At 37.3% G+C, this 26,546-nt stretch overlaps 2 protein-coding genes across 2 annotated transcripts in view; both read right to left on the reverse strand.

Moving 5' to 3' along the window:
- Positions 1–5,118, reverse strand: part of LOC140158718 (S-crystallin SL11-like) — a 7,458-nt gene extending 2,340 nt beyond the window's left edge. Inside the window, exons 1-3 of the mRNA XM_072181911.1 lie at positions 4,882–5,118; positions 1,904–2,115; positions 81–191 (exon numbers count right to left, since the gene is read on the reverse strand). Coding sequence (XP_072038012.1) covers positions 81–191; positions 1,904–2,115; positions 4,882–5,014 — 456 coding nt within the window. The 5' untranslated portion in view covers positions 5,015–5,118. The remainder of the gene's footprint in view (positions 1–80; positions 192–1,903; positions 2,116–4,881) is intronic.
- Positions 5,119–12,459: 7,341 nt separating this feature from the next.
- On the reverse strand, positions 12,460–21,365 carry LOC140158721 (hematopoietic prostaglandin D synthase-like). Its single transcript, XM_072181914.1, has 4 exons — positions 21,170–21,365; positions 15,637–15,848; positions 14,297–14,407; positions 12,460–13,540 (listed from the first exon to the last, which is right to left on the reverse strand). The coding sequence occupies exons 1-4, from the start codon at positions 21,300–21,302 to the stop codon at positions 13,370–13,372; spliced, it is 627 nt and encodes a 208-aa protein (XP_072038015.1). The 5' UTR covers positions 21,303–21,365; the 3' UTR covers positions 12,460–13,369.
- Positions 21,366–26,546: the final 5,181 nt, after the last annotated feature.

Here is a 26,546-nt window from a genome sequence, read left to right on the forward strand (position 1 = left end):
TTGAACTGGTCTAAGGAAAGGGAAGTAGCTGGAAGTCGAGACCTAAAATACTTTACGAAACGAAGAAAATTATAACTTACACTTGTACCCACAAAGTATGATTTGCCTCCGTCATTTTCACCGAGAAATTGTTCCAAGAATTCCAACTTCTTTGGAGCCGTCTCTGTAAAAATCTTCGTGAATAGCTCTTCCTGAAAACAACAGCAACAACAACTAACAATAATAATAATAATAATAATAATAATAATAATAATAATAATAATAATAATAATAATAATAATAATAATAATAATAATAATAATAACAATAATAATAATAATAATTAACAACAACAACAAAAGCATCAACAATGATAACGTATATACTCATGGTCATGGGGGTGTGCCGTTCATATGAGTAGTCTTTCCCAGGGTCTTTTCGCAAGAAATTCTTAGACGTGGGTCTATGTTTTGAAGAAAAAAATCTCCCTTGAAAATGTCTGTATGCTATGCGCAGAAAACACCGTAAACTAATCTACCTTGTAATCTAAAATTGCGGATTTTAGTTACGAAATGTGGGTGCTACAAAATGTAAAATCTGTAAAAATATTTGGAGCTATTAATCAAAATCCAGTGGCGTAGCCGGGGGGCGCTAAAGGGAAGCGGCATATGAGAAGTTTTGCCTTCTCCCCGGGGGAGGCACTCCCTATCTGAAATGGCAGGGATGTGCCTCGGCCATGTTAAAAGTAGGGGGCATTCAGGTCAAATGTACAATTACAAAAATATGGGGCCATTGAGTACACAACCTGAATAAAAATGGGGTCATTCGGTATGAAACTTTGAAAAAAGGATGGTCATTGGGGTAACAAAAAGTAAAATGGGAGTCATTGAGTACAGGATTGCCAAAAGAGTATCATTAAGTACACATAAATAAGTGCCAAACTGCGTAAAAACAACTTGGTCACCTTGGAAATGTGAAAAATCTCATTATTTCTGGAGGAGAACACAAATACCACCTAAATTTGGGAATTAAAAGTGGGGTCATTGGGTATAGCAGGAAATAAAAAAGGGGGTCATTGAGTACATGAATTTTTTTAAAGGGGGTCATTGGGTAATAGGTAGAACCATAACACAAAAAAGGGGGTCATTGGGTACAAGCCGGTATGAAAAAGGGGGTCTATCCCGAGGCACATGATTCATATCTGTCATGGAAGTGCCCCCCCCCCCCGGGCCCTCTCCTCTTGTGAGATACTGGCCGCTATGATACTTTTAAGTATTTTAAAGATTTTCATGCCTTTTTGGTACTTTTTAGCCCATTTTAAACAGTTTTTGTCGAACTTTGCTCCCCTTGAAAGTTGTCTTTTCCCCTGCCCTGAGGCTCGCCCCTTATACCGTATACATGTTATATGATACGCACGTGTGTACTCAAACCAAACCAACCTTGTGTCCAATAGAGTACCGAAGTGATGACGTCACAGAAAACTTTTTTTGCATTTCAGCGTTTTGAATACCATATATCGGTGGAGCATGATGGAAAACATCCACAGTCCAAATTTGGGGAATCGGATCATGAGGGCCCGAGAGATGGCCGCATGAAAACCTGCATTAGCCCCATTGAAATCAGTGTAAATTGGCCTGGTTCCAAACAGTAGGCCTAATGAACCAGGTCAATTTACACTGATTTCAATGGGGCTAATTAGGTATTCATGCGGCCATATATCGGGCCCTCATGATCCGATTCCCTGCCACCAAATTTTGACTCTGGATGTTTTTCATCATGTTCTACTGAGTCTGAAATATGGTCATGAAAATGCTGAAATGCAAAAAAGAAAATTTTATGACGTCACACTTCAGTACTCTATACACACCCACCCAGAGCACACACAACACAACAAAACGTCATATCCGTTAAAGATGGAACTTGCCTTTTTTGCTTCGTCTTTTTCAAAATTTGCTTCTACGAGTTTACTCCACATATCGTCGATTATTTCTGTCACAACATCAATCTTTGTCGATTCCATATTGTCCTTTCCATAAAACCCAAACTCACGAGCCATGTATCTGTTGATAGCTTTAGATTCGACCAGTTTTTGTTTTCCATCTACTTCCAATATAGGCATAGAACCCAGGGGTGTGCCTGAAAAAGAAAATCATCAGCGAGAAAAACAAATTATTTCAAATCTTTTGGAGATGCGAACAGTCAAAATCAAGGATCTCTCTTGGCTTTCTGTTTGAAAACCGCCTAAAAACATAATCGGAGTAATGAAGGGGTCGGTCACCCACCTTTACACAGGGCAGATCAGACATATCGATTTGCATTCTGAATACGAAGAATGTCCTTCTGATATCAAATAATTAAGTTAGGCGGACAGCCTAACTTATTTCTTTCTTGCTGTTTCTTTCTTTCTCACAAACGCAGTCCCAAGCCGTATTGGGTAGCTGGCTACAAAAGTTATAAAATGTTTTGATATCGGGGGTCATTCAGGGGTCACAGGGGTCACAAATGGTAATTTTTGCCTCACATTGCCCCCCCCCCTTATAATTAGGGGCAGTAATTTTGATTTGTTTTTTGAAATTCGCGATATAATATACATTTTATGGCAAATTATTAAATAAAATTATTTTTGATATTTACCGTCCTCGAAGTAAAATTTATAAATCTAATTTCAAAATTAGAAATTAAATCTAACTTCCCCTCTGGGATGATTTGCTCGAGCCCCCAAATCGTATTTCTTATTTATCAAGACAAAACTCGAATATGTCAAAGAGCACCCATTAGATTTTTAGGGGGCATGGAAGTTTGGATCGTGCGGATTTGTTTTTGCCCTTTGGTGGCGAAATTGGTGTCATCATAATTCTAGTGAGCCCCTCAGAGGAAGGTGTGCCTGCAAACACACTTCCATCACATGACTGACATGAGCCTCCTTGAAATGCCACATGCAATAATAATAGAATGTAGTTCGTGGACTCATGACTGATTTAATCGCTTTTGCGCATATATACACAAAATTATGTAATAATATACTGAATAAACGAATACAACTTGAGAATAAAAGTGTATTGACAATACATATACCAATGTATACGTACGTGGCATCTTCTAAGGAGAATGAGAAGTCTAGCTATATATATGCAAACATGATGACCTCAGCAATTTATTTTATTATGCAAATATGAATGATCAGTATGTGGAAATCTGAAATGCTTGTTTTGTCACAAATTATGTAATAGTATTATACTATATTTTTATATTTACAAGTTGGGTGCGTGACATCTTATTTTGGGATGGGATAATGTTGAATGAATGACTCGGCAAATTTTGTGTTCATGGCATACGCCGGGGGCTCAACTTTAGAAGTGACAGTATAGGCTCCATGTTTTGAAGTCGAATATACACGATGACCCCATTTTTAGGTGCGCTGGTGTGGCTACTCAATAACCCTTTTTTTTATAGAATTGTATCATCAAAATACCACAAAATAAAATTAATGCGGTATTAGGCCTACTATATTTCTTATTTCAGCAAATTGGGAACAAGAAATAGAATTTTGCTAAATTCTTTTAAAACAATTTCTACCCGATGACCCCTTTTTGAAATATTATAGGCCCTTATTTAATGACCCCCTATTTCAAAATATACCCAATGACCCCCTTTTTCATGTTGTTTGTACCCAATGACCCCTTTAAAAAAAAAAAAAAACGTTTTGTACCGATAGGGCCCTACTTCGCGACGCCGATAGGTCCGGGTGGGGGGAGGGGCACTCACTAAAATGGGTGACGGGGATGTGCGGCCACATTGACCCTGCATTTTTAAGTTCCTCTGACCCCTTTTGTGTTTTACTGATCTCCCTCTCACCCGTGAGTTTTTTTGTTTTCCTGTCACCAAAAGACCCCTTATAAATTATTTTTTGAAATTTTATTTAAATTTTTGAAAATTGTATTTCATAAGCATCTTGACCCAAATTTTTTCCCAGTCTCACTGAATGACCCCCTTTTTTGGTCCGATTTTCCCCAGTCTCACGGAAAGACCCCTTTTTTACCGTCTCACTGAAAGACACCCCTTTTTCGGTGTCTAGGCTCTCACCGAAAGAACCCTAGTTTCGAACTGCTGTCCGCACATCACGTCACTTCCAAAGTCGAGTGCCCCTCGTGCAACTATTGTTGAACACCATGTTGATCCTTACTACATGTATGTAGCAAATGCAATATGCACAATTCACACAATCGACAGTAGGCCTATTATACACACCCCCGGTACACACCAAAAAATGGACACACCCTGACACCCACATTGATCCTTTGAAAAACTAGGGTTATGGGGTTATTGGGTTTTTGTCACCGGGTTATGCGCGATGTGGAGTCTGCATCTCCTTATGGTCATCATTTTCTGCCGAATTTGAATTTCCAGCAGCCAATCACAATCGTGCACGGCCGTGGGTTTCTTTCAATTGTAACATTTTACAACAAGAGTAATCCAGCATGTTGGATACACGCTGTACAAGGTAACTCGGCAAGATGGTATATGAACTTAGCTCAGAAAGGTGATAAATAAATCAACAGCGATTTATTATATTCACATGCACTCACTCGGTACCCTGCACTCACTCACACCCACGCCCACACACCCCTCACACCTCCCCACCACCACAACCACCACCATTCACTCACATTGAGCTTGGCACTCACTCATTTGGATTCTCCAAATCTTTAGTACATTTTAGTACAATTCTGCACACGCCCATCATTTGTCATCTTGTACTATTTTCAATTGGTGTTAATGCAGTTAGTAAGTTACTTCTCAATTCAGTCTTATAACCATGCTATATTAAACGAGCAAAACCTAAATAAACCCACCCACACTAATATCCACCATACACACACCCAGCAACAAAAAAGAACTTACTGGCTTTCATCTGGGGCCAATCTTTAAATTCGATACGGTTATCTTCATAAGGCACACCTGCCGCAGCAAACATCAGTCTGGCATTCTCTCCTCTTCCTCTGCCATTGAAGTAGGTAAGCTTGAAGGAAGGCATTGTCGATGGATCAGTGAAGAGTGAGTTCCTACAGAAGAACAGTGTAGTCGTGTGGTGGTATGACTTTACTTGACGTAGTTTACGTTGCAAATGACTTGTTTAAATGTACCTGCGAAACAAATGCTTCATCGATTATGTAACTATGTAAATATTGTCTGCTTTGCATAAGTACACTGAGATGAGAGTCAACATTTTATTGCTTTGTCATGCTTAGTACTAAATCCAGAAAAATACAGCAGTACTATTTTTTTGGATTAAAAAATATTATCCTGCTTTGCCAATGAAACATAGCTATTAAGGTTATACAGGATTTTGAACTCTTGTGTAGGCAAATTGGCTGCACGTAGCCACCTAAAATATTTAGTTTTTCAAAAAATAAACATGGCAGGCCTAAAAATCATACTTCATCTTAAAGTTGACACTCTAATGATTATTATTGTAATACTTTTAACGTCATAGCTCATACACAAATGTACTTTGTAAGTGTTTCAATTTGTGTTCAATTTCATGAGCATGAGGTTTTTTTGGGAAAGAGGCCAGGAAAATGGGGAGAGGGTCCGATTTCATTGCGATTTCGCATATGTGTTACAAACAAACCAATGAAATAATGTACCTATTTATTCTTTCGATAGGTCCTCCTGATTTAAAACAGTAAGCTTACATGTTCACAGAATGTCAATGAAAATGATGGGGTAAATGTCGTCTTTTTTGCAACAACAATATTAATTTAGTGTGCCAATATATTGACACAATTATTCCCTACATTATTTCTTTGAAGTATCAGCTAACACATGCATATCAAAATTTTATGAATCAGCTACGGAAACATTAAAAATAATTTATTTCATCTCAGCATATCAGGCCAAATGGTCCAAAATGGAGTTCTGAGATATCCACACATTTAGTTTCAAGTACTCACATTTTCTGCTATTTCACAGTATCAATTCACAATCCCATAATATTCCAGGTGCAGTGCTCCTGTATTACTACTGATAATCCTTACTGCATGGGAAGTATCAATTGATTTTCACAAAACTTGCAGAAATTGACAAATTTCTGCCAAAACTTCCACACTATCTATTATCATGTTCAAACCATGTGCTAACTTGTTTACAATGCTAGTTAGTGTTGCCAGGGCCAAGGTGATAGTACTTATTTTATTGATTTTGTCTAGTATAGTGCTGGTTGAATACTCATGCTCCACTGTGCATATGCTTCAGTGATTTTAGCAATCAAATGAAAATGATAGGGTTGCCAGTTCATGCACTGGAATAATAATCACTATAAGGGGCACATCACTAAATAAATGTCCCATTGAAATACATGTGAAAATACAATAAAGTAACTAGGTGCATAATAATTATGAGTCCTGGGGGAGGGTAGAATGGGGGAGGGGGAGCAGTTTTTGGCAAACATTTACAGTGCATCTTTATAAGGCTTAGGAAACACTACAGAAACATTCAAATCTGCATCATAATATCTAGGCCATTTTTTCCACATTGGCAAAGTTAGGCTGGCCGAGAGCAGGGCCAGGGGAGGATGACAGGAAATGTTGGCATACCTTTTAAAATCTAACCCACGGGCCCCCCATGTATATTTGGGATTCCCCCTTCCAAAGAAAATGATAGCCCCTCACCTTCTCTTTCTTCCATGAGTTACACCAAATGCGGAAGGATTTAGTGTAGTGTCCCCTTAAAACAAGAACTGTCTTTAAAAAAGAATTAGTGCTGTGGGATATCTAGAGCACATATTGATACACAAAAATAATTTAAAAAATACTTTGTTGATACAATTTTTTCAATCTACATCTCTGAGATGTTTAATATATACATATACTTCATAAATAAAAATTAAAAAACAAAAGACAAGTTGAGTGGAATTTTCACCCTCCGTAACCTTAATAATCCTAATCGTATACTGTTTTTGCAATGTCCGTACCAGGGGTGTGCAATAATTATCGCAGGGGGTGGTAAAATTTCCAAACGGTGCACCAAAAATGATTTCCCTTCGCGCGGTTTAGCCTACCAAAAAATCTTTTCCCTCTCCTTTGCAGATGCCAAATGTTTGGAGTCTGAAATTTGGGGTCGGTCACCCACTAGACTATGCCATAGTCGAATTTTATTAAAAATATGTTATTATTAGTCATGATGAACCCATTTCGTTGAACTCAAAATTATACTGATGTTTATTAAAATTAAAGTATTCAATAGTAAAATGGTCATAAAGAGTTAAAAATATCAGACGATTAGTGACAATAAAAGTAATTTAATGCAACATTATCTTGCATAATTATAACGGCTCACTTTAATACTGAACAATTATTCTGATTTTGGAACCTACCAGTTTATTGATAGCGAACCCCGAAATTTCACTTGGGAAGCTAACAAACAGAGGGAGTAGGGTGACTGATCAGATGTGAAAATCTATCAATTGTGCACACATTCATTAAACCAGAGTTTTAAGCTTAAATACAATATCCAGAGTATGCACAATGGGCAAGTGGACTACGGGGTAGTCTAGTCACCCACCTTTGCACAGTATTTTTTGTGGGGCCTGAGAGCACATCAGAAATATCGAATTACATTCTGCCATAAAATTTGTAGGCCTATTATATCGCGAATTTCAAAAAATCAAAATTATTTGATATCAAAAGGATATTCTACATATGATATTCAGAATGCAATTCGATATGTCTGATGTGCTCTCATATCCTAAAACCATGTCCAAACATTGCAATCCGATCCCTTAACAACAAAAATAATTTGGTTGCCAGATTTAACGCGAACTTGCCGCTTGATACTTAAATAGGCGCATAAGTATTTCCAAAATAGTGGTGAAACCACGGGAGAGCAAGGGACCATCTTCCCCCGTGAGAAGTATTGCCCCCCACCTCATGAGAACGGTGAGATGCAGGCCGCCCTGATATTTAATATTTTAGACCTTTTTGTGTACTTTGAAAGCTCATTTTGACCATTGTAACAATATGGGCTGCGATATCCCTTATTGCGGCAGTGTGAGTGTATCTTCATAAATATATCTGGCTACAAATGCCGTGATAAACCGTACCCTAATATCACGAAGAGTATAGTTGTTACACGAGTCCGGCTATGCCTATCGAAACCTCCTGGATATACGTAAATGGCATTGCATACTGCAGTTACTGTCCGTTTTCCTATACATAATACACAGTGCTCTTTCCCATTGACGCGTGACCTCTACAAATAGCCTACGTTAAAAGAATGGGGATATGCCTAGTTAACGTCGCTGTGTGAAAAATAACCGGCCAATATTAAAAGTACTCTTCTAAAGTTCTAGAAAATATAGTTTTGTAACATGTCCTAAATTTTTAGCTAATTTAGATGTTTGGAAATATTCGTACTTTGGTGTTTTAGTTAATGTTATAGGTAATAGTACATTGCCTAGTTAACGTCGCTGTGTGAAAAATAACCGGCCAATATTAAAAGTACTCTTCTAAAATTCTAGACAATATAGTTTTGTAACATGTCCTAAATTTTTAGCTAATTTAGATGTTTGGAAATATTCGTACTTTGGTGTTTTAGGAATGATATGTAAACGACAGATAACACCAAAAAATATGAAGAAATTATTTCCAAACCGTGTTAAGTCTGCAAACCACCATGTTTCTCATTTTCAAGAACGCTGGTTAACAATAAGCAGAGTTTTGTCTCATTTCGTAAACAAAAGCCCACACAGAATTGTTCTCTAGCGCTCGCTTTATAATCGTTCACCCAACTGAAACTATAATCCCAGCCATTGCTCCATTGTACGTGTAAAAGCAGAAACATATGATGTGTGTATTTAACCAGAGAAGATATGATTTAATCAGTTGAGCTGCTTTCAATGAGTGTTATCTTGGTTTAATAGCTTTTAATGGGGTTTAAGTCCTGCAAAGGTCGAATTGAATTCTACTGTAGACATGACTGCATCATGGGGCCTGTGATACTCCAGTAGTAATTTGTCATAGGTTTTCAAAGTGAAGCGCCGGTTCGATTCTCGGTAGTATAAACCAGTGTAAAACCAGAGAAGATGTAATTACATCTTCTCTGGTAAAACATAAGTGGCACCCTGATGTTTTATCTTACTCCAATATGATCCAGTAAAGGTTTAGTCGTAGAAATAGCAATACACGAAACTATATCATGTCTTATATAGGCCGGAGCCCAAGTTTTATTTTTCCTCTGTCGTTTTCAGTTCTGACTACCAGTCCAGTGCCGCCGAGAGCCATTACGGGCCCGGGGGTAAAATGAACGCCCGGGCCCCTTTTTACGGGCCCCTTGAGGTCTCATTTCTTTGCTTTTATGGGCACATTAAGTTATATTTTCTTTATTTTAACGGGCCCCCTAGGATCCCTGGCCCGGGGGTAACGCACCCCCTTTACCCCTCTTGTCGGCGGCACATGCTGACTACATACGAATCCAAAATCAAGACTGAGCCCCATGACTCCCATCGGCAGCTTATAATATAAAATGCCTACTTGTTTACGCCACTGTTATCATATTATGTTGAAGTTGATGTAAACATTTAAGAAAGTATTTCATTACATTCAAACTGTCTTCTTTTAAGGGGAGGGTGTGATTTGCCTTGATTTGATGTTTGTTTAAAGTGATTTCATGAAAGTAGGGAATCCCCTTTGTCAACAATTTTCCTAGGATGATGGATATGACATCATTATGGAAATTCCACATGACAGTGGTAATGTGAAAGGTTAATGTTTACAATTGTGATCAAGCAAAATCAGTCTGAAGTCGGAAAATTTGGTTGCCAGATTTAACGCGAACTGGCCGCTGCATAGGCCTAAGTATTTCCAAAGCAAAATCAGTCCGAAGTCGGAAAATTCAAATTTCAGTTTCTGATAGGATTGTAAACAGCATTAACAAAGCTACATTTTGCAGAAAAACCCCATTGAATTTGAACCACCAATAAAAATGTTTGCAGTTAAAGAGTTTCCAAAACAATAGGAAAAAGAAAATCAATATTTCCGTCTTCCTGACTTTGCTTGATCACGTCCCAAATAGGCTTAGGAATTTGTTTTGGCGAAGTTTTTGGGAGATATTATTATACAGTGTTGTTGTGGGCTGGTGAATGTACTGACAGTCCTAAGGAAAGGAACTTGCGAACCAGATATAATCTTACGTAGTCAATGTACTACTATCCAGTAATAACGGAGAAGAACTAGAACTACGCCAAAGTACGTACCTCTTCCAAGAAAGGAATATATTCTTCTGTCGATTTCCTGAAGTCTGGTAGATGAAATAAACACACTTGTCAAGTGGAAACAGGGGACTACATGCAAGGCAGTTTTGTTTTCCATCAGAAATTGCTTGAAAGATGAAAAGAGCTCCATTTTGTCATCTTTATTTAGTTTTGTTTATTGGGGAAAGTGAGGGGGTGAAGGAGGGAGGGGTGAAAAGAGGAAAAAGGCAATCGAGAGGGGAGGGGATGAACACAAAAAGAAAAACAAAGAAAGAGGGGAGAGAGAAGGGGAGAGAGAGGGAGTGATAAAATGTGGGCCTAAGAAAGAATAAGTGCAGAGAAATGAAAATGAATTAATTACTTAATAATAAGTATTAGAAACTAAACACATAACAGCACTAGACAGCCATTCGATGATGTTAATGCCTTTATGCTTTCAGATGTATTTCACACCTACCAAACACAAGTCACCCAATTGCGAAAACTTGACGTCGAATGTACACTCTCATGAATATTGATTGGCAACATTTTCCAATATGTCAGCGCTCTAATCAGACACAATAGAACAATAAACCCTGTAGTGCGTTGGAAACCGTCCTTCCGTTTCATGCGCAACACTATATCCTCATGCAATTTTGTGTGAATTTCTCGAAAACATGTCTCAACCTAAAGTTGAAATCTGCGGGGCACTTTGCAAGAAAAAGTGATTTTCGAGTTTTGTTTTCGCCACCGTTTCTGTGCCGAATTGTTCATGTTTGTGTACAAAATATATTCGCATGCATCTCCGCCGTTGTGTGGCCGATTGCAATAATTTAAAATCGGGGTTAAAGTTTACGTTGTTGATAATCAAAATATACGTAATCGAATTAAAATGTGCTTAACAACAGGGGATTAAGGCCTTCGCAACCGGCAGACTGAACTCGTGATAAACTGTCATCTTCTTTCGAAAATAAGTATTGGCTCATGATATGATACAATAATTATTTCCAAAAGATGACGACATAGGTATCTACGGTGGCTGATGTATGACATACTTCATACGTATTTCATTAAAAAAAATAATAAATCAGCGATTGGGACTCCTCAGAAGAGCTTCGCCCTATATTCTACCTGTACAGAGAGCCATCATCTACAAGGCCATGATACGAACAAAAATGGAATATGCCAGCAATGCTTGGACTGGTGCAACTCCCACCTCACTAGCTCAGCTTGAATCCATCCAAAATAGAGCTAAGCGTGTCATTGGTCTGCCAACGAATGAGAATGAAGATCATCGTATTCAGACATTGAGCCACCGCAGGGCAGTTGGAGCAGCCACCCTCTTCCATCGTATGTTCTACAAGGAGGCCCGAGTTATTATACCAGCTGATGCCAGACATCCATGTCCCAGGTTGTGACGTCTGTGAGATCCCATGACCTAGCAGTGGAAGTCCCAAGATCAAACCTTATCAGCCATGAAAGATCATTTCTACCATCTACAGCCCAATTATGGAATTCTCTACCTGCCCAAATTCCAGCCATTAGATCGAGGGCCAGCTTCAGCAGGGAGGTTAATCGCTTTCTGGGTGCTTCCTCGTCGGCAGCTTCTAAATGATTTTTTTTCTCTGCTGTTGATGCCCAGTTATGACATGTCGTAAAAAAATCAATAAAAATCAATAACAATCCGTGGAATTAATTATTAAACTGCGGAATGAATATTTAATCGCAGAATTAATATTCAATCCACATAATTAATATAATCCGCGGAATTAATATTATAATTAAATATTAATTCCACGAATTGCATATTAATTACGCAATTTAATATTCATTCTGCGAATTGATTATTCATTCCGCGAATTTGATATTAATATAATATTAATTCCGCAAATTTAATATTAATTCCGCGGATTTCATATTAATTCCAAGTATTAAATATTAATTCCACGGTAATTAATATTTTTAATTAGAAATACTATATAGCAACCACCGTATAACTCTCAACTCTCATAATTAACTCTTTGTACTGTAAAATCCGAGACGAAAATGATTTTCTCAGAAAAAAATCAAACGATGTACTACATGAAAGTCGTGAAAAAAATATCGAAATAAAATAAATTTTGATCATCAATTGAAAACATCGGCTGATTTATACTCGATTGCGCAATATGAAAATCTTTCTTTCAGTACTCGAGGCGTGCAATTCGCTTTTCTGCTATAAAGTAATCGAGTATACATTTAATACATTTAGCTTTAGTCTTGAACTTTCAGTCACTTTTTTTATTCATCTGGTTTTATACACAAACACTGTAAATTAATTTTGAAAGTATTGCAAACCACAATTTCTTCTGGGTGCTTTACCATGCACTACTGAATGTAACCAAAGCCTTCATCTGAATTTGTATGTAGACGAGAAATTGCGCATCCAAATCATCACCTCAGGTGATATCAAGGTTATAGGGTATCTAACCCTAATCCAGATATCACCTGAGGCGATGTTTTGGGTGAGTAATTCTTCATCTACGAATTTATACCCGAGTCGCTATAGCAAAAGATCGACTCTTTACCAATGAATTACCATCTGAATCAGGTGTATTTAGACCAGTATCTTTATGTTATCCACTACATATTCAGCTGCACTTCTTTCGTCGGTGATCGAGAACAACTTTTCTTAAGCATTCGCTTTGGTTCAGCAAATAGCAAGTTGTTAAATTAAATTTTCAACCGATTGTATGATAAAATAGTTACAAAGTATATAATTATAAATTCTGATGCTCTACTTGAAGCTGGTCCCATTTCTTCCACGAAATAAACATGGAAAATATATATCAAAAAGTAATAGAAATATTTGAAAACAAAATGCGTATACGTATTTATAAAAACAAATATGTTGAAATTAATATGAAATTCATCGTGTTTGTTTTTTGGCTTTTGGGGGCTAGTCGTTAGCAACTTATGGGTTAGCCACAACACACGGGCGCGGTATACAGATCTCTGATATTGACAAGCAATGTCGTCATGCGTCTTATACACATGCTGCTTAAGTTCTACGAACACGTGTATGAAAATGTAACCGTGTCCGCTTACTCAGATAAGCCGCGTCTAATACGCGTGAAAGTACGGTATAATGTCAGTTTTCTACTATAAGCTACTATAGTCTGTTTAGAATGGTGTTACAGGTCGCTCAGCTATCCAAGCTGCAATCTTCTCATGAGCAGAAGCCCGTTCAAGTAGTGCCTTCAGTTTAGGGTATTTATCCAAGCCATTGTCATTCTTTCCCGGGAGGAGGTAGTAGCTCATTGCATGTATGAAATCAATATCAGCGAAGGTGATCTGCATTTTAAATGGAGAAAAACAAAATAATCAAATACAAATTTTCTTCAGTTCGTGCTTTATACAGTTTGTTTCACACTTGTAACAACTTTATTTAATTCGGAGAACAAATAACATGTTCAACATCCGGCATCATTCGTGACATCAGTGTTTTACAGGGATGTGAGAGACCAGATATTTATTTGTGTCCAGATATTTTATCCAACTTCCAGATACTTGTTGTGTACAAAAGTATGTATGGTTTAAATAATTTCAGATTTTTAAAAAGCTAAAAACAGATATTTTTTCAAAGACACTCTCAGGGCCTGGTTTTTAGTCTCAAACTTGGAATGGGGCAGATAGTACTAGTCTTACATCATGCCTGATGGGCTTTGTTTTTTAAACCAATGAGTGTATCGAATCAAATGATGAATTCGCATCACATATGGTAGAAAAATAAAAGGTCTCACCATAATAAAAAGGGTCATTCAAAAAGTTCTACCTCCATCATCAGTTCACATCTCTGTTATCGTACACGTGCCAGGATATTGAACTTACACATGATTATACGCTAAAGTTATTTGATGAAGATGTGACTTTTGGTTGTTTAGATATGTTGGTTAAAGCGAATACAGATTTGGTACGCAGAAAACGGTTAAAAACTGAAGCCGAAAGTTTAGTAAGCACTAAGCATCATATTGTAGCAACTGGTCTAAGTAAAGCTAATGAAAGACGAGCCATGAACTACTTTACGAAACGAAGAAAATTATAACTTACACTTTTACCAACAAAGTATGATTTGCCTTCGTCATTTTCACCGAGAAATTGTTCCAAGAATTCCAACTTTTTTGGAGCCGTCTCTGTAAAAATCTTATTGAGTTGCTCTTCCTGAAAATAAGCAAAAGCATCCAAATAATAATAACAATAACAATAACAATAAAACTACTAAGTACTACTACTACTACTTCTACTCAGATTTTCGATAAATAATTAGTCATTTAATTAGTTATCAATTAGTAATGCATGCAAATGACTAATTAAATCGCGATAAATCGCAAAGTCATAAATTCGTCATTAGTCATGTAATTTCTTATTCTTTACATATTGAATATTAATGTGAAATGATATTATTGTTCTTTCAACATTCTAAATACATAATTTCAGCATTATTTTTCGTGAATAAAAAAATTATATCTTAATGCATGATATTCAATCAACAGACTGAAGTGGATATAAGAACTGCAGATGGAACCATGCAGTTTGGAAGTTGTAAAAGACTCAAATATCTTGGAGCTTGGATCAAAAGCAGTGAGCAGGACATCAAAACAAGGAAAGCACTGGCATGGAGGGCATGTAATAAGCTCACTAAAATCTGGAAATCCCATCTTCCAAGGCAGATTAAAGTCAAGCTATTCCAAGCAACAGTAGAAAGCATCCTGCTCTATCATGTCTATGGTTCAGAAACATGGACAGTGACAACCAAGATCCGCAAGTTGTTGACTACAACTTGCTGGTCACTGTTTAAGAAGTACAGGGCAGGTGGTGTCAGACCTAGTGTTGTGGAAACCCAGTCACGGCAAAAGAAGTGTGGGGCGGCCGAGCAAGATGTAGATCTTCTGTGTGAGGACACTGGGCAGGAACCAAAAGAAATCCGGAGCTGCATGCAGGACAGATACATCTGGAGAGCCATCGTAGGAGTCCAACAGAAGTTGACCGAGTGAGTGAGCATGGTGAGTGAGTGATCTTGTATGACTAATTTTTAGTTTATAAGACCCTTATAACTTACATTTACAGTGCAGTGGCGTAGTCGGGGGAGGGGAGAGGCTAAAGGGGAAGCAGCCTGTGAGACGTCTTGCCCCCACCCCCTCTTGTGATGTTGGCCGCGCTGATATTTAAGATTTCCATGTCTTTTTAGTACTTTTAAGCCCATTTTTGGCAATTTTGGTCGAATTTGTAACATGTGATATGCACGTGTGTACTCAAACTATAATCTTGCACGTACCTGGACGTACACAACAGACTCGTGTGTACGCACCCCGCCCCCATACCCACCCACCAGCCACCCAGTGTACACCCCACACAATAAAACGTCATATCTGTTTAAAGATGGAACTTGCCTTTTTTGCTTCGTCATTTTCAAACATTGCGTCTACGAGTTTAAGCCAGATATCGTCGATTATTTCTGTCACAATATCAATCCTTGTCGATTCCATATTGTCCTTTCCATAAAACCCAAACTCACGAGCCATGTATCGGTTGATAGCTTTAGATTCAACCAATTTTTGTTTTCCATCTACTTCTAATATAGGCAGAGAACCCAGGGGTGTGCCTGAATAAGAAAATCATAAGAGAGAAAACAAATTATTTAAAAGGGGATCTGTTGGAGCTGAGAACAGTCAAAATCAAGGATCCCTTTTTTTTTTTTTTTTTTTTTTTTGCTTTTCTGGTTGAACATCGCCTAAAACAACACAAACGGAGTAATTAAGGGGTCGGTCACATACCTTTGCGCAGTATTTTTTGTGGGGCCTGAGAGTAGATCAGACATATCGAATTGCATTCTAATGTCCTTCTAATTCTGATAATATCAAATAATTTTGATTTTGTTTTTAATTCGCAATATAATACACATTTTATGCCAAATTATTAAAAATTGATATTTACAGTCCTCGAAGTAAAATTTATAAATCTAATGATATTTACTTCAAGAGATATATGTAGCTGGGAGGAAAAGCCGACGATCATTTGAAAATTGTCGTATTACAGATTAACGTTTTTCCCCAAAGACCTAATTTTAGGTCTTTTGGGGAAATGTGTATCTTCAGAACGAAAGGTCAATTTTTTTCAAATGATCGTCGGCTTTTCCTCCCAGCTACAAACACTCTAAGTACATATCAGTAGATTTATAAATTTAACTACTCGACTGTGGATATATGAAAAATGATAAAAAAATATATAAATTTTTATTTACAAATTCAAAGTATAGACCTCTGGCAAGGCAACCGTTACTTAAAGTTTCACGGAATACCCTCACTTACGATCATTGGGTAAACCGATCATCAGACGGATAATTTGTCATGATTTCAAATTTACAGGAATGTTTATACAAGTATATACATTCTGTGGTGTCGAAAAAATGACAAACCAAGCCAACCAGAACAGTCTCTACTCCAAAAGTAGTCGAGAGTGCTCAACCACTAAAAATAGTGGGGGCGTATTATAACAAGTATACTTTACAAGTGACTAACTTTGGAATTTAGAGTGCTCAAACCCATTACAGGTGAGCTATAGAAACAAATTCAAAGTCATTTAGGTCAGTGGAGCCTAAATAACCCTTTTTTCTTTTTATGACATTATTTTCAGACTGATTATTTTACTTGTGATGAGCACGTGTGGCCGAGTGGAAGGCGTCCGACTCATAATCCATAGGTTGCGAGTTCGAGCCCCGCTCGTGCCAACGTGTTGTGTCCTTGTGCAAGGCACTTTATCCTCATTGCCTACTGGGGGATGGGGTTGGGTTGGATTGGATGTTTGTATAGTTGTTTATTTCAATGTTGCAATATTGGCGCTGATTAAGCTGCTGCCTGCAAATTGCATTGTGTCTGTTAGGTGTGTTTGTACAATTCTAGCAATTTGACCTGCGGGTCACCATTAGAGTTTGAAATAACACCTTTTTTTTTTTAAACATGTGTATCATTTTGAGTTCAATTGAATGCGCTAATCATGATTTGAAGACCAACAAGGCAGCAGGATTGGACTGTGCTATAACTGCAGAAGCACTTCAGGGAGGAGGGGATAGCATGATTGATATGATTCTCGAATTCTGTATGGAAGTATTGAGTATTCTCAACGCTGACACCGCCACGTCAATGGGTTACGAATGTAATCATTCCTCTACCAAAGAAAAGTGACCTCTCTCTCATGACAAACTACCGTGGTATTTCGCTTATGTTCATTGCCGCAAAAGTGTACAACAATATCCTTCTGAACAGGATCCGACCCCACATTGATCCTTTACTGAGAAGCAACCAGGCTGGCTTTAGATCGGTTCGCAGCCGTGCTCAGCAAATACACATTTTGAGGAGGATCATGGAAGGCTTCAAGGAGTACCAACTTCCCTTAACAGTCACTTTTGTGGACTTCAAAAAAGCCTTCGACTCCATCAACAGGTCCGCCATGTTTTCAGTGCTGCGGCATTATGGAATACCAAAGGTTGTGGTCAATGCCATCCAGGTGCTCTACAAAGACTCCAATAGTGCCGTTATGGTAGATGGCAGTATCTCAGAGCCTTTCCAAGTAACAACTGGAGTGCTTCAGGGTGATGTGTTGGCACCATTCCTGTTCATTATCCTGGTAGACAACCTATTGATGAAATCAACTTCTCGAATTGACGCTGGAATTGTTACCTACCCACGTCGGTCAAGCAGGTACCCTGCCAAGATGCTGAATGACCTGGATTTTGCTGATGATATTGCCCTGCTGGAATCTTCCATAGACCGGGCCCAGTCACAGCTTACTAGGACTGCAACTGCAGCAGCAGATCTAGGCCTTGTCATCAGCGCACCTAAGACAGAATATATGACTGCAAACTGTAACGCCCAACCAGCACTTGAAGTCTATTGTAGTACCATCAACCATGTCACAGACTTCAAGTATTTGGGTTCCAAGATGGGCTCTAGTGTTGGAGACCTAAAAAGAAAGCACTAGCCTGGGCTGCTTTCTGGAAACTGGAACGCCTTTGGAGAAGCCCGTCCCTGCCAATCGAAACAAAAATCAAGCTGTTTCAGACAACGTGTGTTACTGTCTTTCTGTACGGGTGCGAGTCATGGGTAAATTACCAAGGACATGGAAAACAAGATCAATGCATTTGCAACATCTTGCTACAGAGTCATGTTAAACATCAAGCGTGTGGATCGGATTCCAAATGAAACCATCTACAACTTGACCAACACCACTCCACTGGTTGCCAGAGTCAAGATTCATCAACTCAAATTTCTCGGCCATATACTGCGTCTTGAAGATGGCGAGCCTGTGAAAGAATATGCGCTTTATATTCCACCACATGGGAAGAGGAAACCCGGACGGCCGCGCACACTGTACTTACAGTATGTCCAGCACCTCCTGGGAGATACTGAAGGGATGCTGCAGCCAAATAAAATTGTTTCGCTTGCCCAAGATCACATTAGTTGGAGAAAGCTTGTAGTCGCCTGCTCCGCAGCCGACTGATGATGATGATGTAACATATTTTTTTATTTTAATGAAGGAGACGGGCCTGTATGCTTCACTCCTGCATGGCGTATAGACAAAGCACATTCAGTGATTTGAATCTAGTAAAAAGAAATGTCTAAATGAACTCCCAGACATCTAAACCAAGTAAATAAAATACAGAAGGTCATTTAAAAGACTAAATACTTGCTCAGAATTATTGTAAATGTGGAAAAAAAGAGGTGGGGTTTAAATCCCACCTACTTTGTGATTGTTTTTGCCTGCACTCTCTCATTTTTTAACCGATTTCCATAAAAAAGGTGTCAAAATGCTCAGGAGGATGAACCACTTCAAATGAGACGTGCAGGTAAAATGTTTGAAACATTTTATTTTTTACGTAACACAAAGGTACCCCAGGTTGTTGTGACACAGGACCTTATGCGAGGATCGGAAATACACAAAATTATGTAAAAATACTGAATAAACGAATAGGCCTACAACTTGAGTATATAACTTAGTGTAACAGTATAGTCAGTATTGATAGCACTGGCTTCTGTGCTGTACTCTGATACCTGTATGATGATTTTCCAACTGTAGGATAGTAGCTGATACGCTCGGTGCTCCCTTCGGTCGCTATTCGAGAGGCGTCGCGGTTTGTGGAACGGGGCTAGTTCTAAGTATTGACAATACATAGGCCTACGTGGCATCTTCTTAGGAAATTGAGGAGTCGGTCGGCTATTGCAATTATGATGACCTCCACAATTTGTTTTACTATGCAAATATGAATGATCAGTCTTAAATGACCTCGGTAATTTATTGACATACAATTTTTGCAGATTTTTAACTATGGGTGCATTTCGCATGATAGTGAAACTACCATGAACACCATGTTGCATGTTGATCTATTTCTTATACAAAAGTACATGTATGAACAAATAATAGGCCAAGTCCTATTTAGCATAAGCAGTATGCACGATTCACACAATCGACAGTAGGCCTTCTATATACTGATATACTAGGTCTACACACATAAATAAATTGGACACACCCACATTGATATATTTAAAAAAAACATTCTTTTGAAAAACTAGGGTTATTGGGGTTTTTTCACCGGGTTACGAGGACATGGGAAATTTGGGACTTGGAAAGTCCCCATAACGCTATTGTAGCATTAAGGTAGTATGAACGGCTACGGTGTCATGCTCAGATTTGCTTGAAAATGATAGAGAATGTGGAGATGGGTGAGAAAAACTCACCTGCCAATTTTTAATTTTTTCCAACAGAGCGTTTTTGACTTATGTAATTTTTTGTGATTGGAAAACCACATAGACTTTGCACACGGCATGTTTTTGGCATGTTGCCAAGTTCTTCAAATCAGCTTAATTTTTGAAAACAAATAATTTAAATGTGATTTTCTCTCCTTTATACCCACTGCATCAATCTGGTTTTTAATTTATTTTATTGCAAAAATGCTACTTAATAAAGGACAGTAATTTTTTCCAAGATATTGGCCTTAACAAAGGAGATATAAAATGGTAATGTTAGTACTTTTTTCAATTTTCTTGACTTTTTCTAGAAACACTAAATTACCTAAATTCTATAATTTTTTTTGAGCTAACTATAGGTCCAATTTCAACAAACAAGGTGTCATATGAAAGTTAATCAAATTTAGAAAATTCTCTCGCCAGCTTTTTTTAATTAAGTGTTTCTATTTTAAGTTATAGGTGTTTCTAAATTTCCTAAAATCAAAATTTAAAAATTAATTTTCTAAAAATTAAACACTTTATCAAAAAAAAGCTGGCGAGAGAATTTAGATATTAAGCTTATACACCATCCCTGAAAGTTTGGAAACCATAGCACATTCCATGTTGGCAAAAAAAAAAAAAAGTGGAAAAATTAAGGTAATTTTCAAAAAATAAAGAAATACATAAGAAATGGTAAAATTTTTATGAAACTCTAAAAATAGGTGGAGTGAAGACTTAGCTTTAATTTGTTCCAAGTTTTAAATTAATACACATTTCCAATTTGCTGTTGTGGCTATTTTGCTGCAAGCTTGATATGAACTCAGCTCAGAAAATCAATTGCAATTTATTATACTCACATGCGCACCCACTCGGTTCCCTGCACTCACTCGCCTTCACTCACTCACCACCCCACCCCACCCACCCCTATTCACTCACATTGAGCTTGGCACTCAGTCACTTTTGGATATTTAGACCTTTCCAAATCTTTACACAAATATATTGATAAAGCATTTTTGTAATTCTGCACACGCCCATTTGTCATCTTGTAAAATTTTCAATGAGTGTTACATGTAGTGCAGTTAGTAAATTTCAGATCATGTTTGAACCTTTGCTTGTCAATTCCGTCTATAAACTAAACCTAAATAAATTCACCCACCGAAATATCCATACACACACCCATACCCAGCAATATAAAAGAACTTACTGGCTTTCATCTGGGGCCAATCTTTAAATTCGATACGGTTATCTTCATAAGGCACACCTGCCGCAGCAAACATCATTCTGGCATTCTCTCCTCTTCCCCTGCCATTGAAGTAGGTAAGCTTATAGGAAGGCATTGTCGATGGATCAGTGAAGGGTGAGTTCCTGCAGGAGAACAGTGTAGTCGTGTGGTGGTATGACTTCACATCCTACTATCATGGCGTCAGGTCAATGTTCATCATACCCCGTATGTTTCTTAAAATTCATTCATATTTGAGACAAATTGCTGTGCCAATTTTATTGGTGCACAGGTAGATCCGTGTTTTTTTTAATTTTCATTTCCTTTTAATGAAAGAATTAAGGTTTTCCACTGCACGGGGCCACAAGGGTGATACTAATTTTAATGCTATATTTTCAAAACGAATACGTGTTCCCGATTGGCTTTATAGCGATTTCGGGTACAAAGGTATTTCTAGTACAATGCAGCGTCGGACTCTAGCTGAGAGCGTAGCCTAAGTCATTATAGACGCCAAAAAGGGCTCTCCATACACAAATGAACAAACACAAAGGAGGGTAGTCTCCTCCGTGACCAGCTTGATTTCGATGGAGCGAAACCAAATTGGCTGCGGAGGAGACGGGTCATTTTGCCATGCAAATTTTTCAGTGTCAGGGCTCTGCTTGTACCAAGGGGGTGACACTAAATTCACGGTTGTTCTATTAGCAACGCAAAATCTATGATAAATTCAGCTGGTTTACTAGCTAGAAAGTGAGGCCAGTTATCGATCCGTTATAGCTCGTTATGAATAATTCATGTTCGACCCCTTGGATCATGTTAATTGATATTGGCAAATAACAATTCGTTGTTAGTTTTGCGAACTTTGCCTGTTCAATGAGAGTATAGCGCGCACCCAATACATCTGGGCACAAACCAGGCGAAAACATCCAGTTTAATGAAATGGCGGACGGGTATTCCCATCAAGCACCAGTGATATGTTTTTTTCAAAGAAAGTCTACTAATTTGATATGAAATGACATTTTGCAATAGCAAAGTCAAAATTAGGACTTGCTGTCAATAACATGAAGGAAATATGTGACAGAGGCAAGGCGTGAAATACAAGTAGTATTTGAAGTTACAATAACCTTTGATACCCGACCTGACCTTCCATCATGGCGCCGTATTCGTCTTATGTATTTCTATTATGCTCTCAAGTAAAATAAAATACCAATCTGCACTAAGCAGACAGAATGTTATTTGGCTCCCAGCATGAATTATTGATTTTATACGGAGGTAAAGAAATCAGTGTATGTGCAGGCGTGCAACAATACTCAAAAATTACGGTAAATCTGAATAGTGGTCACATGTTGAAATATCATGTGTCCGGGAAATCACGTGGCAACATTTTAAGATTTCAGGCTTGTTTACTAGTTAATTGCCATTTGTACTCTTTATTATTTATCTTTGTTAATTAACATATATTTTAAATGCTGATAAATCGTGGTTGGCTGCCCATGATATCTGTTAAATTCAACTTGTACTGTTTTATTGGTGCACAGGTAGATCCGTGTTTTTTTTAATTTTCATTTCATTTTAATGAAAGAATTAAGGTTTTCCACTGCACGGGGGCCACAAGGGTGATACTAATTTTAATGCTATATTTTCAAAACGAATACGTGTTCCCGATTGGCTTTATAGCGATTTCACAAAAAAGGTATTTCTAGTACAATGCAGCGTCGGACTCTAGCTGAGAGCGTAGCCTAAGTCATTATAGACTCCAAAAAGGGCTCTCCATACACAAATGAACAAACACAAAGGAGGGTAGTATCCTCCGTGACCAGCTTGATTTCGATGGAGCGAAACCAAATTGGCTGCGGAGGAGACGGGTCATTTTGCCATGCAAATTTTTCAGTGTCAGGGCTCTGGTTGAGCTGTACCTGCTAAACTAATGCTGCCAATGCCACGTAGGCCTAATAGTCCAGGAGCAAGATCCCACAGGGGGCCTAAATAAGGACTTGGTTCACCCTCCACTACATACAAGGTTTGACACCATAGGTAGTTAGTATGGACCCTCTAGATCACTGCTAGGTAGGTAGTGGACTCAAATTGTGGTATCACTTTTTTTTTACAGGTCATTTTATGTATGGACGTATAATCGCATCAAATCACCAAAAAATGTTTAAAAACACCAAAAAAACCCAACAAAAACTGATGTTGATTTCCCTCGTATATCAGCATAACATAGAAAAATATTAAGGGTAGGGAAAATAAATCATCAGAACTCAATATTTTACTCATGATATTGACTTCATCTTGGTATTAATTCTATTCAATTCAATTTAATATGTATATCTAATTGATTGTTCTAACTTTTTGTATTATTTTAAAGCAAAGCGACCATTAGTTGTCAGGTAGATACACAGAAACTGTGAGAAAAGGGTACGTTTTCTATGTCTAACAGCGTAAATATGACAATATTAAGGGTAGGGGAAATATAAACTGCCATAACTCAACTTTTACTCATGAAAATGAATTCATCTTGGTATCAAAATGTATCTAAGTGATTGTTCTAACTTTCTAGTATCATTTTAAAGCAAAGCAACCATTAGTTGTCAGACAGATATACAGAAACTGTGAGGAAAAGATAACTTTTCTATGTCTAACAGCGTGAAGATGACAATATTACGGGGTAGGGGAAATGTAAACTGTCATAACTCAACTTTTGCTCATGAAAATGAATTCATCTTGGTATCAAAATATATCCAAGTTATTGGTCTAGCTTTCTAGTATTATCTTAAAGCAAAGCGACCATTATTTGTCAGGCAGATATACAGAAACTGTGAGGAAAAGGTAAATTTTCTATGTCTAACAGCGTAAAATGACAATATTAAGGGGTAGGGGAAATTTATAACTGCCATAACTCAACTTTTACTCATGAAAATGAATTCATCTTGGTATCAAAATGTATCTAAGTGATTGTTCTAACTTTCTAGTATTATTTTAAAGCAAAGCGACCATTATTTGTCAGGTAGATACACAGTATTTGTGAGGAAAAGGTAACTATTCTATGTCTAACAGCATAAATAAATATGACAATATTAAGGGGTAGGGGAAATATAAACTGCCACAACTCAACTTTTACTCATGAAAATGAATTCATCTTGGTATCAAAATGTATTTAAGTGATTGTTCTAACTTTCTATAGTATTATTTCAAAGCAAAGCGATCATTAGTTGTCAGGTAGATACACAGTAACTGTGAGGAAAGGGTAAATATTCTATGTCTAACAGCGTAAATATGACAATATTATGGGGTAGGGGAAATGTAAGCTGCCATAACTCAACTTTTACTCATGAAAATGAATTCATCTTGGTATCAAAATATATCCAAGTGATTGGTCTAGCTTTCTAGTATTATTTTAAAGCAAAGCGACCATTATTTGTCAGGCCGTATATACAGAAACTGTGAGGAAAAGGTAATTTTTCTATGTCTAACAGCGTAAAATGACAATAATAAGGGGTAGGGGCAATATATAACTGCCATAACTCAACTTTTACTCATGAAAATGAATTCATCTTGGTATCAAAATGTATCTGATTGGTTGTTCTAACTTTCTATAAACAAAGCGATCATTAGTTGTCAGGTAGATACACAGAAACTGTCAGAAGAAGTCATTTTCTATATCTAGCAGCGTAATAGACCGTTCACAAACACTTGTAAGGGGGAGGGGCCCGATGCAAAAAATTTCATCGCAAAATATTCTTTCGAGCCCCCCACCCCCCTTTACAGACCTCAAAAATTGTAGGGCCCCCTTTTTGACATGAAAATTATGGGTCAACCCCATAGAAAATCATATAAACTCAATTTTTCCAGGAAAATTTTTGATCATTTTTTCAGGCCCCCCCCTTAGGAGGGTCAAACATTTTCAGACCCCCCCCTTTTTGCATCAGGCCCCCTTACAAGTGTTTGTGAACGGTCCCTAAATATGACAATATCAAGGTAGGGGAAATATAAACTCCCATAACTCAACTTTTACTCTTGATAATGAATTCATCGAACGTTCTGGTATCATTAGTTGTTATGTAGATACAAAGGAAATGTGAGAAAAAACTTCCATGTGTAACAGTGTCAAATATGATAATATTAAGGGTAGGGGAAATATTACCATAACTCAACTTTGGCTGCATTAACTGTGAAGGGGAACACAGGAATACAAATCGTTGCACCAAAATTTGAATGTAGTATTCGATTGAGGTTTCTTACGTTAATTGGTGCAATTGGACCATTTTTAAAATTTGACCTTTATTTATGATATTGATATATTCGACGTTATTACCCCTGAACTAAGCTTCGTAGAACTATGACAATTGTCTTTTTTTTAATTCTTAGCGATGAGAGGAACAATTTGAGATTACAACATTACAACATGATAGGATAATTTTTTAGTATTGGCCCCATTATGACCTTCAACACCTCGTGGGAAACTTAATTGCTTTTAAAATAATGCCAGAAAATGAGAACAATCAAATAGCTACATATTGATGCCAAAATGGAATTCATTTTCGTCAGTGAAACTTGTGTTTTGGTGATTTGTATGTCCCCTTACCCCTTAATATTGTCATATTTTACGCTGTTAGACATTGAATATTAACATTTTCATACATTTTATGTCTATCTACCTGACAACTAATGAATTTTAAGTTGCTTTTAAAATAATACTAGAAAGTTAGAACTATCAAATAGCTACATATTGATGCCAAAATGGAATTCATTTTCGTCAGTGAAACCTGTGTTTTGGTGATTTGTATGTCCCTTACCCCTTAATATTGTCATATTTTACGCTGTTAGACATTGAATATTAACATTTTCATACATTTTATGTCTATCTACCGGACAACTAATGGCTTAATTGCTTTTAAAATAATACTAGAAGGTTAGAACTATCAAATAGCTACATATTGATACCAAAATGAATTCATTTTCATCAGTAAAACTTGAGTTTGGGTGATTTGTATGTCCCTTACCCTTAATATTGTCATATTTTACGCTGTTAGACATTGAATATTAACATTTTCATACATTTTATGTCTATCTACCGGACAACTAATGGCTTAATTGCTTTTAAAATAATACTAGAAGGTTAGAACTATCAAATAGCTACATATTGATACCAAAATGAATTCATTTTCATCAGTAAAACTTGAGTTTGGGTGATTTGTATGTCCCTTACCCTTAATATTGTCATATTTTACGCTGTTAGACATTGAATATTAACATTTTCATACATTTTATGTCTATCTACCGGACAACTAATGGCTTAATTGCTTTTAAAATAATACTAGAAGGTTAGAACTATCAAATAGCTACACATTGATACCAAAATGAA

The sequence above is a fragment of the Amphiura filiformis genome, chromosome 8 (assembly GCF_039555335.1).
Source record: "Amphiura filiformis chromosome 8, Afil_fr2py, whole genome shotgun sequence".
NCBI lineage: Eukaryota > Metazoa > Echinodermata > Ophiuroidea > Amphilepidida > Amphiuridae > Amphiura > Amphiura filiformis.